This window comes from Dryobates pubescens, chromosome Z, assembly GCF_014839835.1.
Source record: "Dryobates pubescens isolate bDryPub1 chromosome Z, bDryPub1.pri, whole genome shotgun sequence".
Classification (NCBI taxonomy): Eukaryota; Metazoa; Chordata; class Aves; order Piciformes; family Picidae; genus Dryobates; species Dryobates pubescens.
This window is the reverse complement of record NC_071657.1, coordinates 134,439,552-134,454,154: the sequence shown is the minus strand read 5'-3', so window position 1 is coordinate 134,454,154 and position 14,603 is coordinate 134,439,552. Positions and strand designations below refer to the sequence as shown.

At 47.1% G+C, this 14,603-nt stretch overlaps 1 protein-coding gene across 2 annotated transcripts in view; it reads left to right on the top strand.

Moving 5' to 3' along the window:
• Window positions 1–8,122, top strand: part of CZH12orf4 (chromosome Z C12orf4 homolog) — a 30,865-nt gene extending 22,743 nt beyond the window's left edge. For both annotated transcript variants that reach the window (XM_054178862.1, XM_009901459.2), the window contains exons 12-14: window positions 2,385–2,442; window positions 4,605–4,672; window positions 7,439–8,122. In XM_054178862.1, coding sequence (XP_054034837.1) covers window positions 2,385–2,442; window positions 4,605–4,672; window positions 7,439–7,531 — 219 coding nt within the window. In that variant the 3' untranslated portion in view covers window positions 7,532–8,122. The remainder of the gene's footprint in view (window positions 1–2,384; window positions 2,443–4,604; window positions 4,673–7,438) is intronic.
• The last annotated feature ends 6,481 nt before the right edge of the window (window positions 8,123–14,603 follow it).

Genomic DNA, 14,603 nt, shown 5'->3' with positions numbered 1-14,603 from the left:
CAAATGTGTAACTTGTTGTTGAGGGAAAACTCAATAACAGGTTTCTGAAAGTTTAACCTGAACTTGGTGCCTTCAGCAACCCCAGTTTTTTGGAATCTACATTTACCACCTACATAAAAACATTTTTGTCAAGTGGTTAACCAGGAGCACAGCTGCAGAGATGTTTGCAGGCTTCAGTGTGACAGGCATTCAGCATGAGTTTTCTCTGTGCTTTTCCCCCAAGGGTTTTCTTCTTTTATGGCTGGAAGAAAGGTGAATGAGGCCTTGAGCAGCCTGGTCTAGTGGAAGGTGTCCCTGCCAATGCCAGGGGGTTGGAACTAAATGATCCTTAAGGTCCCTTCCAACCTAAACCATTCTATGAATAATGAATGTATCAAGGAGGATGATTAGAGGGGTGGAGCACCACTGCTATGAGGACTGACTGAGGGAGTTGGGGCTGCTCAGTCTGGAGAAGAGAAGGCTCCCAGGAGACCTTGTTGTGGTCTTCCAGTATCTGAAGGGGGCTACAAGAATGCTGGGGAGGGACTTTTTAGGGTGTCAGGGAGTGATAGGACTAGGGGGAATGGAGCAGAAATAGAAATGGGTAGATTCAGATTGGATGTTAGGAAGAAGTTGTTCCCCATGAGGGTGGTGAGACACTGCCACAGGTTGCCCAGGAAGGTGGTGGAAGCCTCATCCCTGGAGGTTTTAAAAGCCAGGGTGGATGTGGCTCTGGGCAACCTGCTCTAGTGTGAGGTGTCCCTGCCATGGCAGGGGGGTTGGAACTGGCTGATCCTTGAGGTCCCTTCCAACCCTGACAATTCTATGATTCCCTGTATCTAGTGGAGTCCCTCAAGGGTTGATACTGGGACCAGTACTATTCAATATGTTCATCAATGACCTGCATGAGGGCACTGTCAGCAAGTTTGCTGATGACACCAAACTGGGAGAAGTGGCTGACACACCTAAGGTTATACTGCCATTCAGCCAGACCTGGACAAGTTGGAGAGTTGGGAGGGGAGAAATTGAATGAAGTCCAACAAGGGGAAGTGTAGAGTCTTGCTTCTGAGAAAGAACAACCCCTGGGACCAGTAGAGATTGAGGACTGACCTGTTGGAGAGCAGTGCAGGGGAAAGGGACCTGGGGGGGTCCTGGTGGATGGAAAGGTGACCATGAGCCAGCAATGTGCTCTTGTGGCCAAGAAGGCCAATTGCATCCTACGTTGGATTAGAAAGAGTGTGGCCAGTAGGTTGAGAGAGGTTCTCCTCTCCCTCTGCTCTGTCCTGGTGAGGCCATATCAGGACTACTGTGTCTAGTTCTGAGCCCCTCAGTTCAAAAAGGACCTCAGGGAACTGCTTGAAAGAGTTCAGTGCAGAGCCACAAAGGTTCTGAGTGGGGTGGAATATCTCCCTGCTGAAGAAAGGCTGAGGGAGCTGAGGCTCTTCAGCTTGGAGCACAGGAGCCTGAGGGGAGACCACATTCATGTTTGTAAGGATGTGAAGGGCAATGTTGGGAGGACAGAGCCAGGTTCTGCTCAGTGATGTCCAACAATAGGACAAGGGGCAGTGGGTGCAAGCTTGGAACAGAGGAGGTTCCAGGTGAACAGAAGGAAAAACTTTCTCCCTGTGAGGGTGCCAGAGCCCTGGAGCAGGCTGCCCAGAGAGGTTGTGGAGGTTCATTGGCTGAAGCCATTCAAAACCTGCCTGGATGCATTCCTGTGTGACCTGCTGCAGATGATCCTGCTCTGTCAGAGGGGCTGGACTGGATGACCTTTCAAGGTTCTTTCCAACCCCTTACATTCTGTGATTCTATCTTTGAGAGAGAGAGAGAAAGAGGTAGGAATAAATATATCACCCTGGTATAGAGTACTGTGGAAAACTGAGTCCTCCTTCATGGCCTGTTATGATGCTTAGAATCATAGAATAGGATCATAGAATCAATAAGGTTGGAAGAGACCTCAAAGATCATCAAGTTCAACCTGTCACCCAAGACCTCATGAACTCAACCATGGCACCAAGTGCCTCATCCAGTCCCCTCTTGAACACCTCCAGGGATGGTGACTCCACCACCTCCCTGGGCAGCACATTCCAATGGCCAATCACCCTTTCCATGAAGAATTTCTTCCTAACATCCAGCCTAACCCTCCCCTGGCACAGGTTGAGCCTGTGTCCTCTTGTTCTGGTGCTGGTTGCCTGGGAGAAGAGACCAACCCCCTCCTGGCTCCAACCTCCCTTCAGGTAGCTGTAGACACCAATAAGGCCTCCCCTGAGCCTCCTCTTCTCCAGGCTAAACACCCCCAGCTCCCTGGGAAAATGGGGTTCTGTGGCAAAACATTTATTATTAGCCTGTTACTTTTGTTGGTTGGATCCATTGGGAACTGAGGCTTTTCATTTCTTAATTTTCAGGAAATGACCATTCCATGGTGCTTGAAGAGGGCAGAGCTTGTCTTCAAGTGTGTCAAAGGTATGCTAGTGAATGCTTCAGCTGGGTTTTTTGTGCTGCTGTTGGTGACATCCAGACTTAGCTCAGGATGCACATTTACCCCCCCTCCCAAAAAAGTTCCTCAGTAATTTATTGTTTGTAAAACCTACTTTATTTGTTTTCCATTGTGAAATTATTAACTGTTATGCCAGGAAATAGTCTCAGGCCCTTGGAGATGAAAAAGGCTTTGAAAGTATCTTTACAGTTTAACCATAGGCAGTAGAAGAAAAAGCCCTTCCTGCTCCTGTGAGCAATCTCTGAAGGAGAGCAGGAGCTGATGTTTCTCTGTAGCATAATTTCCAGTGTCTTTTGCATTTTGCTTACCTTAAATAGTGAGCACTCCCCACACTTTTCCCAGACTACTTTATTCATCTCTTTGCTGGAAAGTCATCATGGCTGGATTTGGGTTTCTCTCTTTCCAAGTGGCATTATTGCTTACTGCATTCTTCTGTGTTGCACTTCATTACTTGAACCAATCATTTAGAGTATTGAAGCTGTTGGTTGTGTTCATGTTCTTTCTGCCACCTACCTGACTGACTGCCTGTAATTCACACTGGAATATCATCCACACAGGCTCTGTCATTAAACAAATGCTTTTCTCAGTGTTTTTATTTGCCACTGTCACTGAACAAATGCTTTTGTCAGTGTTTTTATTTGCCACAGACACTGAACAAATGCTTCTCTGAGTGTTGTTATTTGCCTGTGGACCTTGTTCATTTGTAAATAAGGGAGACCATAACAATGCTGTGTTGTAACCTGAGCCATAAATGAGTGATGATCCTCTTCCACTTAAGGAGCTCCAGATAGTTTGGGGTTTTTTTTGCTGCCACATTGTCAGGGTGCTTTTGGCAAGAGGCTCCATTACCATGGATGGGGTCACATCAGAGCTGCAGGAAAGAGCCATTGGAAGGACTTGTAACATGCAGATCTGCAGAAAGGTCTCACTTCTGCTGGCTGGTGCTGTGCTGTGCAGTAGGACTGACAGGCTGGGCAGATGGGCAGAGTCCAACGGCATGAGATTTAACACATCCAAGTGCCGGGTTCTGCACATTGGCCACAGCAACCCCATGCAGAGCTACAGGCTGGGGTCAGAGTGGCTGGAGAGCAGTCAGGCTGAGAGGGACCTGGGGGTGCTGGTCGACGGTAGACTGAACATGAGCCTGCAGTGTGCCCAGGCAGCTAAGAGGGCCAATGGCATTCTGGCCTGCATCAGGAACAGTGTGGCCAGCAGGAGCAGGGAGGTCATTCTGCCCCTGTACACTGCACTGGTTAGGCCGCACCTCGAGTACTGTGTCCAGTTCTGGGCCCCTCAGTTTAGGAAGGAGGTTGACTTGCTGGAACGAGTCCAGAGAAGAGCAACAAAGTTGGTGAGGGGTTTGGAACATAAGCCCTACAAGGAGAGGCTGAGGGCTGATTTATTCTGCTCTTCAGAGCAGAATCTTGTTGATTCTTCTCCATAGATTTTTCCATGTAACACAGGCTTCAGTTAGGAGGTTGGCCAAGTCTGATTTACAGAGTCACAGAAACATTCAGGTTGGAAAAGACCTCAAGGTCACCAAGTCCAACCCAGAACCCTACTCTGCAAGGTTCACCCCTGAGCCATATCCCCAAGCACCACATCCAAACCACCTTTAAACACATCCAGGCATGGTGACTCTACCACATCTCTGGGCAGCACATTCCAATGCCTAACCACTCTTTCTCTGAAAAAAATGTTTCCTGATGTCCAGTCTAAACCTCCCCAGTGGCAGCTTGAGGCCATTCCCTCTTGTTCTATCTCTAATTTTAGCCATTGGAATGTGCTGCCCAGGGAGGTGGTGGAGTCACTGTGCCTGGAGGTGTTCAAGAGGGGACTGGACGTGGCACTTGGTGCCATGGTTTAGTAGTCATGAGATGCTGGGTGACAGGTTGGACTTGATGATCTTTGAGGTCTTTTCCAACCTTATTGATTCTATGATTCTAATTACCTGTGAGAAGAGACCAGCACCAGCCTCTCTGCAAGGTAGTTGTACACAGCAATGAGATTAATGACACATGCTGGTTCAGGCAGTTAAAATCCTAATTGGCAGCTCTCTCTCTGCTTGCTAATGGTGTAATTGACACACTGCACAGGTAATGCATGTAGTTTGAATGTTGCTTTTTAGGTTTCATGATGGAAATGGCCTCGTGGGATGGAGGGATTTCTCGGACTGTGCAATTCTTGGTACCGCAGGTAGGTTAAACTTAAGTTCATGTCCAGCCTAGGAGACTGTTGGAACCAGGGCTTAAATATCAGCAGGTCTCATCTGGATTTCTTTGCTATGCCTGGCTCCTTTTCTGTGAGCTTAAATGAATCACTGTGGGTTTGGTTCCTTGCCTATAAAACAGGGCGAAGAGTAGGTTGTATTTTTTCTTCATATCATTCTGAGAATGCAAATGTTTCAAACTGGGGAGTTCACCTTTGCAAACTGTGAATGGATCACCTTTAACAAAGATTCCCTTTTTTTTTTGGCCATTTCCTTTGAAGAGATGGGCTAACCTTCCATTGCTCTGGTGGGTTGAAATTTGTCATGTGGTGGGTTGAAATTTCCCCCCCACCATGAACTTTGGCTGACCAGCTCGGTTGGAAGCTGTGTTTACAAGCAAAACTACAATCTACAATGAAATGCAATGAATATGTGCAAAATATACAGGATTGACAGTATTTGCAGGTATTTGCAATTCATAAACAGCACAGGAACACCCCTGGTCAAAGACCAGGGGAAACTACTAGCTTCTCCTTTTCTGTTCCCAGCCCCACTGTACAAAAAGAAGGGAGAAAGGAGCAGAGAAAGTCTCTGTTAGATTTAACCAAAACAATGCAGACAAGGTCAAGCAGAAACAAGTTAGTATCTCTCCAAAGCAAAGAAGCAAGAAGAGAGAACTGTTTTGGTACAACCAGTGATATGGTAGATGCAGAGTCGAGTAGAGTAGAGTAGAGTAGAATTGAATTGAGTTGAATTGAACTGAATTGAATTGAGTTGAATTGAGTTGAATTGAGTTGAATTGAGTTGAATTGAATTGAATTGAATTAACCAGGTTGGGAAAGACCTTTGAGATCATCAAGTCCAACCTATCACCCAACACCATATAATCAACTAAACCATGGCACCAAGCACCCCATCCAGTCTCTTTCTAAACACCTCCAGTGATGGTGACTCCACCACCTCCAAAGGAATATCTCTCCAAAGGAACTGTTTAGAATGACCTTTATATTCCTTTTCACACCCATTAGTGATTTATTTACATTTTACTACTTTTCTGCTCAAGATCTGTGAAGAAATATTAAAGGCATAGCCTAAAACTACCACAGCTGCATAGATCATATTGTCTAATGGTTTGCCAAGTTGCAATGCACTGAATAAGTCATGGAATGGAATGGAATGGAATGGAATGGAATAGAATAGAATGGAATGGAATGGAATGGAATGGAATGGAATGGAATGGAATGGAATGGAATAGAATTAACCAGGTTGGAAAAGACCTTTGAGATCGAGTCCAACCTATCACCCAACACCATCTAATCAACTAAATCATGGCACCAAACGCCTCATCCAGGCTCTTCCTAAACACCTCCAGTGATGGTGACTCCACCACCTCCAGGTACTTGAAGTTCATTGTAATTAAGGTTCTGAAATTGCTTAATTTGGAGTTTTATCCGATTTTCAGAAGCAGGAATTTTTCAGAAACAGGAAATTTTCCAGGCCTGTCCAGTACTCAGTTTAATGTATTCTAAAAAGCATTACTTGGAAGCAACATAAAGCTCAGTGTTATGTTAGGAAAGAAATGCCTTGTATTTCTTGACAAAGTAGTAAGCTGCTGAGCAAGGAGGAAGCTAAGAATAAACCAAGCACTGAAGTTAAATCTAATCCTGGAATTCAGAGTACAGGAGCCCTGTAGCTAGCAAACAGCACTGTCCTGCTTATGCTAAGCAAAAATAGTCAATGACAAGGAAGCTCCTGAAAACAGATAGGTCACAGAGATACACAAACAGGGATTTTATTAGGCTAGTCTTTTCCTTTGGATTGAATTAGAACTGCAGCACAGTTTGAGAAGGGTCTTTGTGGGATGGCATTCAGCAAGTCCAAGTGCCAGGTGCTGCACTTTGGCCACGGCAACCCCATGCAGAGCTGCAGGCTGGGGTCAGAGTGGCTGGAGAGCTCCCAAACAGAGAGGGACCTGGGGGTGCGGATTGGCAGCCCCCTAAACATGAGCCAGCAGTGTGCCCAGGTGGCCAAGAAGGCCAATGGCATCCTGGCCTGCATTAAGAATAGTGTGGCCAGCAGGAGCAGGGAAGTCATTGTGCCCCTGTACTGGGCACTGGTTAGGACACACCTTGAGTCCTGTGTCCAGTTCAGGGCCCCTCAGTTTAAGGACATTGAGACACTTGAATGTGTCCAGAGAAGGGCAACGAGGCTGGGGAGAGGCCTTGAGCACAGCCCTATGAGGAGAGGCTGAGGGAGCTGGGGTTGCTTAGCCTGGAGAAGAGGAGGCTCAGGGGTGACCTTGTTGCTCTCTACAACTACCTGAAAGGTGGTTGTAGCCAGGAAGGGGTTGGTCTCTTCTCCCAGGCAACCAGCACCAGAACAAGGGGACACAGTCTCAAGCTGTGCCAGGGGAGGTTTAGACTCGAGGTGAGGAGAAAGTTCTTCACCGAGCGAGTCGTTCGTCATTGGAATGTGCTGCCCAGGGAGGTGGTGGAGTCACCATCCCTGGAGGTGTTCAAGAGGAGATTGGATGTGGCACTTGGTGCCATGGTCTAGTCATGAGGTCTGTGGTGACAGGTTGTACTCAATGATCTTTGAGGTCTCTTTCAACCTTGGTGATACCTTGATACTGTCTTCTGACAAACAGCAGTTCTGTTATGAAACAAAGTTGAGTGCAGCTTCATGCTTCCAAACTACAGCAAAAAAAAAAAGCCCCAAACCAAACCAACTGGTGTGTTTTATTCTTTTTCCAGACAATTTCTGAGGAAATGTTTTACCAGCTGAGCAATATGCTTCCACAAATCTTCAGAGTGTCCTCTACACTGACTCTGACCTCTAAGCACTGAATTTTGTGCAGCAGCAAGATTCCTCCTGGGGACAAAGGATGAGGTTACAGAGATCCTGGACTGGAATGTCTCTTTTTTTCTGAGGGATGGTGACCCTGAAGTGATACTTGTTGCAATCCCAAGAATCATGTCTCCCTCATAAAAGGCAGGCAAGTGGTAGCAGTTGAAACAAAGCAAGATGCAAAGATCAGCAAAGTGTTCATGTTGAATTCCTCACCTTTATCTGAAGGACATTCAGTGTCGCTTACTGTGTGCATTCTGCAGAAATATGGAGGTGTTCCTCATACTTAAGCAGCAGAAATAAGAGCTGATGGTGGGAGGAAGATCTGAGTGAGCTTCAGGCTGTTGACTTCCAAACCTGTTGTCTGAGTTTGTTCAGTGACACCTCAAAAATCATGAACAATGCCAGGTGTTGGAATAACTTGGATTTCATTTGTCCCAGAGGTCTTTCCAGCATCACAGTGACCACTAAATAGAGTGTATTAATGCTTCATTTTGCTGTTAATAAATCAAAGATGTGAAACAAGCACTGCACCTGCTGCACTTGGTGAATCTTGGAAGTGTATTGAAGCAAAATTAATCAAAATAATACATCTGTGACAGTAAATTACTATTTGTGATTATTTATTTCTTGGGTTTTCCCCCCACTGTGTGAACTTTTTTTGCTTTATTTCAGCATTTTATTTATTGTGGCCTTCCAGTATCTGAAGAGGGCCTACAAGAAGGCTGTGGAAGGACTTCTTAGGATATCAGGTAGTGATAGGACTAGGGGGAATGGAATGAAGCTGGAGGTGGGGAGATTCAGCCTGGAGGTGAGGAGGAAGTTCTTCCCCATGAGAGTGGTGAAGCCCTGGAATGGGTTGTCCAGGGAGGTGGTTGAGGCCCCGTCCCTGGAGGTGTTTAAGCCCAGGCTGGATGAGGCTCTGGCCAGGCTGATCTAGTGTGGGGTGTCCCTGCCCATGGCAGGGGGGTTGGAACTAAATAGAATGGAATGGGAATGGAATGGAATGGGAATGGAATGGAATGGAATGGAATGGAATGGAATGGAATGGAATGGAATGGAATGGAATGGAATGGACCAGGTTGGAAGAGACCTTCAAGATCATTGCATCCAACCCATCAACCAATCCAACCCACCTAAACAACTAACCCATGGCACCAAGCACCCCATCAAGTCTCCTCCTGAACACCTCCAATGATGGCGACTCCACCACCTCCCCAGGCAGCCCATTCCAATGGCCAATCACTCTCTCTGTATAGAACTTTCTCCTAACACCACCCAACCAACTGAACAATGCAACCTTGTGGTCCCTTCCAACCCTGACTGATTCTATGATTCTATGATTTCACATTAGCAAGTGTGTTACGTGAATCACTTAATGACAGGATGCCATCCAGTGGGACTTGGACAGGCTGGAGAGCTGGGCTGAGGAGAATCTCATGAGGTTCAATAAGGCAAAGTGTAAGGTTCTGCACCTAGGTTGGGGCAGCCTGATGATGGAGATGATGAAATTGAGAGCAGCCCTGCAGGAAAGGACTTGGTGGGTGACAAGCTGGACATGAGGCAGCAGTGTGCACTTGGAGCCTAAGAAGGTAAATGGCAGCCTGGGCTGCATCAAAAGCAGTGTGGCCAGCAGATCCAGAGAGCTGATTCTGCCACTTTGTTCTGGTGAGAACTCACCTGGAGCACTGCATGCAGCTCTGGAGCCCACAACACAGGAAGGACATGGACCTGATGGAGTGGGTCTAGAGGACCACAAAAATGATCAGGGAGATGGAACACCTCTGCTACAAGGACAGGCTGTGGGAGCTGGGCTTGTTCATCCTGGAGAAGAGAAAGCTCCAGAGAAGCCTAATAGCAGCCTTCCAGTAGCTGAAGGGGGCCTGCAGAAAAGTTGGGACAGTCTTTTCATAAGGTCTTTTTTTGGTAGGACAAGAAGTAATGATTTTAAACCAAACAAGGGTAGATTTAGACTAGATGGGTGAGGCACTGGCATAGGTTGCCCAGAGAGGCTGTAGATACCTGGCCCTGGAAACATTCAAGATCATGTTGGACAAAGCTCTGAGCAACCTGTTCTAGCTGAAGATGTCCCTGCTCACTGCAGGGGAGGTTGGATGAGATCACCTTTAAAGGTCCTTTCCAACCCAAACCATTCTGTGGTGGTTTTCTTTTTGGTTGGTTGGGGGTTTTTTGTTTGGGTTTTTTGTGTTGGTTGTTTTGGTTATGTTTTGGGGGTTTTTGTTGGTTTGGTTTGGGTTTGGCTTTTGGGGGGCTTTTTTGGTGGGTTTTTTTTTGTTTGCTTGGTTGATTGGGTTTTTTTGGTTGGCTTTTTTGTTGTTGTTGTTTGTTTTAGTTCTGTTTTGGGGTTTTTGGTTGGGTTGGGTTGGGTTTGGGGTTTTGGGTTTGGTTTTTTTTTTTTGGTGGGTTTTTGTTGGTTGGTTGCTTGGTTGGTTTTGGGTTTTTTGCCTTCCTGAAACCCACAGTTCTGTTATGCATGGAGATTCTGCCAGAGCTGGGCTTTGAATTTGAACTCTCTTTCTATGTATGGCTGAAATGCTGCACTTAAAAACTGGAAATCCTGGGAGCCAAATAAGAAACCAAAACCCAATTTATTTTTTTTCATTATTCTATTTTCATTGTGATTTTAAAAAAATTATTATCCCTGGAGGTTTTTAAGGCCAGGCTGGATGTGGCTGTGAGCAACCTGCTCTAGTGTGAGGTGTCCCTGCCCATGGCAGGGGGGTGGAACTGGCTGATCCTTGAGGTCCCTTCCAACCCTGGCAATTCTGTGATTTAGTTTTGGTAAATTTGAAGACTGCAAAGCTGTGTTCTGGGGAAACAATTTCAGATTCTCAGGGAGAATGAAAGCAATCAGTTCATGGTGTTTATAGAGCCACTCTGTCATTGACAAACTCTTAGTTTAGTATTTTTACCAAGGCCTACATGCTGTAGAGAAGCCATGGAAGTGACCAAGCAAACATAGAATCATAGAATCAATAAGGTTGGAAAAGACCTCAAAGATCATCAAGTCCAACCTGACACCCAAGACCTCATGACAACTAAACCATGGCTCCAAGTGCCACGTCCAGTCCTTTTTGGAACACCTCCAGGGATGATGACTCCACCACCTCCCTGGGCAGCACATTCCAATGGCCAATCACTCTTTCTGGGAAGAGCTTTCTCCTCACCTTAAGCCTAAACCTCCCCTGGCACAGCTTGAGACTGTGTCCTCTTGTTCTGGTGCTGCTTGCCTCGGAGAAAAGACCAACCCCCACCTGGCTACAGCCTCCCTTCAGGTAGTTGTAGACAGCAAGAAGGTTTCATCTGAGCCTCCTCTTCTCCAGGCTAAGCAACCCCAGCTCCCTCAGCCTCTCCTCACAGGGCTGTGCTCCAGACCCCTCCCCAGCCTCCTTGCCCTTCTCTGGACACGTTCAACATCTATTGCTGAACTGTCAAATGCTTTCTTTCCCTGTGCCAGGAACTTCTAAAGAGGACTCATTCAAGTGTGGTGACCTAATGTGGTGTTCTGGAAAAGCAGGATGTAAATTCATCTAGAAGGAGCTGGATTAATCCTGTTAGAGCTCATTTTACATTGCTGGTCTTTAAGCTGAAATTGAACTCTGGTCCCAGAAAAGCAAGTGCTGTAACCACTGTCCTGCTTGTGAAAGGTGTGGCAGCAGAACTATCCCTTCATGGGAGCTATCAGGCTTGTCTGTGTGCTGAAAAAGACCTGTTACATACTTGGTACTTATAGTACTTTTCCCTGGTCAGTACCTCCACCAACAAATAGCCTATGGGACACCACACTTCCTTGAGCAAATCATCTTGCTTATAGAATCATAAAATCATTTCAGGTTGGAAAAGAGCTTTGAGATCCTCAGGTCCAACTATGCTCTTCAACATCTTTATTGATGATCTGGATGAGGGCATTGAGTCCATCATCAGTAAATATGCTGACGACACCAAGCTGGGGGCAGGAGTTGATCTGCTGGAGGGTTGAGAGGCTTTGCAGAGGGACCTTGACAGGCTGGACAGATGGGCAGAGTCCAAGGGCAGGAGATTGAACACATCCAAGTGCTGGGTCCTGCACACTGGCCACAACAACCCCATGCAGAGCTACAAGCTGGGGTCAGAGTGGCTGAAGAGCGGCCAGGCAGAAAGGGACCTGGGGGTGCTGGTTGAGGGTAGGCTGAACATGAGCCTCCAGTGTGCTCAGGTGGCCAAGAGGGCCAATGGCATCCTGGCCTGGATCAGGAACAGTGTGGCCAGCAGGAGCAGGGAGGTCGTTCTGTCCCTGTACACTGCTCTGGTTAGGCCACACCTTGAGTCCTGTGTCCAGTTCTGGGCTCCTCAGTTCAGGAAAGATGTTGAGTTGCTGGAAGGTGTCCAGAGAAGGGCAACAAAGCTGGGGAGGGGTTTGGAGCACAGCCCTGTGAGGAGAGGCTGAGGGAGCTGGGGTTGCTTAGCCTGGAGAAGAAGATGCTCAGGGGAACTCTTCTTGCTGTCTACAACTACCTGAAGGGAGGTTGTAGACAGGCAGAGGTTGGTCTCTTCTCCCAGGCAACCAGCACCAGAACAAGAGGACACAGTCTCAAGCTGTGCCAGGGGAGGTTTAGGCTGGAGGTTAGGAAGAAATTCTACACAGAGAGAGTGATTGCCCATTGGAATGTGCTGCCCAGGGAGGTGGTGGAGTCACCATCATTGGAGGTGTTTAGGAGGAGACTTGATAGGGTGCTTGGTTGCATGGTTTAGTTGATTAGGTGGTGTTGGATGATAGGTTGGACATGATGATCTCAAAGGTCTCTTCCAACCTGGTCTATTCTATTCTATTCTATTCTATTCTATTCTATTCCATTCCATTCCATTCCATTCCATTCCATTCCATTCCATTCTACCACGTTAACCACTCAACCATATCGCTAAGCGGAACATCTAAACCACCTTTAAACACAGCCAGGGATGGTGACTCAGCCACCTCCCTGGGCAGCACATTCCAAGGCCTGACCACTCTTTCAGTGGAAAGTTTTTCCTACTGTCTAGCCTAAACCTACCCTGGTGCAACTTGAGGCTGTTCCCTCTTGTTCTATTGCTAATTCCCTGGGAGAAGGGACCAGCTCCTGCCTCTCCACTTTGTCCTTCCAGATAGTTGTAGAGGGTGGTTAGGTCTCCTCTCATCCTCTTCTTCCTCAGACTAAACAGTCCCAGTTCTCTCAGCTGCTCTTCATCAGACTCTAGGCCCTTCATCAGCTGAGTTGCTCTTCTTTGTACCCACTCCAGCACCTCAGTGTACTTCTTGTATTGTGCCCAAAACTGAACACAGTACTCATGATGTGTCCTCACCAATGCTGAGCACAGGGGGACAATCCCTTCCCTTCTCCTGCTGGTCATACCCTTGCTGATCCTAGCCAGGATGCCGTTGGCTTTCTTGGCCACCTGGGCACACTGCAGTTTCACATTCAGCCTCTTGTCCATTAGCACCCCCAGATCCCTTCCTTCCAGACAGCTTTCCAGCCACACTGCCCCAAGCTTCTAGTTTGCATGGGGTGGTTGTGACCCAAGTTCAGGACCCTCCACTTGGCCTTGCCCTCTGCAGAGCTTCCCTACACCCAAGCAAATCAGCAGTCCCAACTAATTTGGTGCAGAGTTACGAATGGTGCACTCCTCATCCAGATCATTTTAGACTCTTTGTCAGCAAATCAGTTACCCCTGAATTCTCCTGTCAGTTTGCCATTTGATTTGCACCATTTGATTTAGTAGTAGTTGAGGAAAACTGCCAGGAATATGTAAGAAAATAAGTAAGCTTTTTTGCCCTTCATTTTCTGAGTCTGTGTGGTTTTGTTTCTCAGAGGATTACATGTAGACTTTTCACCATATATTATAGAATCAGAGAATTGTTAAGGCTGGAAGGGACCTCAAGGATCATCCAGTTCCAACCCCCCTGCTATGAGCAAGGACATTTCACAATAGATCAGGTTGCTCACAGCTACATCCAGCCTGGCCTTCAAAACCTCCAGGGATGAGGCTTCCACCACCTCCCTGTGTTTCAGTGTCTCACCACCCTCACGGTGAGGAACTTCTTCCTAACATCCAATCTGAATCTACTCACTTCTAGTTTTGTTCCATTGCCCCCAGTCCTATCACTCCCTGACACCCCAAAAAGTCCCTCCCCAGCTTTCTTGTAGCCCCCTTCAGATTCTGGAAGGCCACAATAAGGTTTCCTCAGAGCCTTCTCTTCTCCAGGCTGAACAGCCCCAACTCCCTCAGCCTATCCTCATAGGAAAGGAGCACTAGCCCTCTGCTCATTCTCATGGCCCTTCTCTGGACACATTCCAGGACATCCACATTAATTTTCAGTAAGCTGGAGAGGAGGTTCCATGTGAACAGAAGGGAAAACTTTTTCACTTTGAGGGTGACAGAACACTGGAACAGGCTGCTCAGGGGGGGTTGGAGTCTCTGAAGACATTCAAAATCTGCCTGCATGCATTCCTGTGTGACCTTGCTCTGGCAGGGTGGTTGGACTGGATGATTTTTCAAGGTCTCATCCCCCCTTAGCATTTTGTGATCCTGAAGCTCTGGTTTGGGAAGAGCAAAGTGGTAGGAGTGGTGGTGTAGGAAAAATCACTCAGTTCTCCTGAAAACTCTGCTGAAGCCTGGCCCTTGTAAATGCAGGCTTGGCCTGCCAAACTCTAAACAACCCCTGATACAGCACCTGTTAAACTGTTCCTCTTATCTGTTCCTACTGAAGTGGTGCTAACAGCAGAGTTTTAGCTGTCTTTGTAGAACAACAGAGTACTGAGCTGAGCTGACCTAAAGTGTACTTTCTGTTTGATCAGCACCTGGCAGCAGTACAGAACAGGAGCACACAGCCTGCAGTTCATGGAGTAAAGCCACGTGAGAAATCCCATTTGGGTCATCAGAAGCTATTTGAGATTAAGAGGAAAGTGACTCAACAGGCATGAGGTTTTCTATTTGTATGTGCACTGCAGCATTCCCTGGAAGGAGAAAGAGTATTGAATGCCTTGAAAATGTTGGGTGAAATTGGGTGGAATATGGGGTTTGCATTGAAGGAAT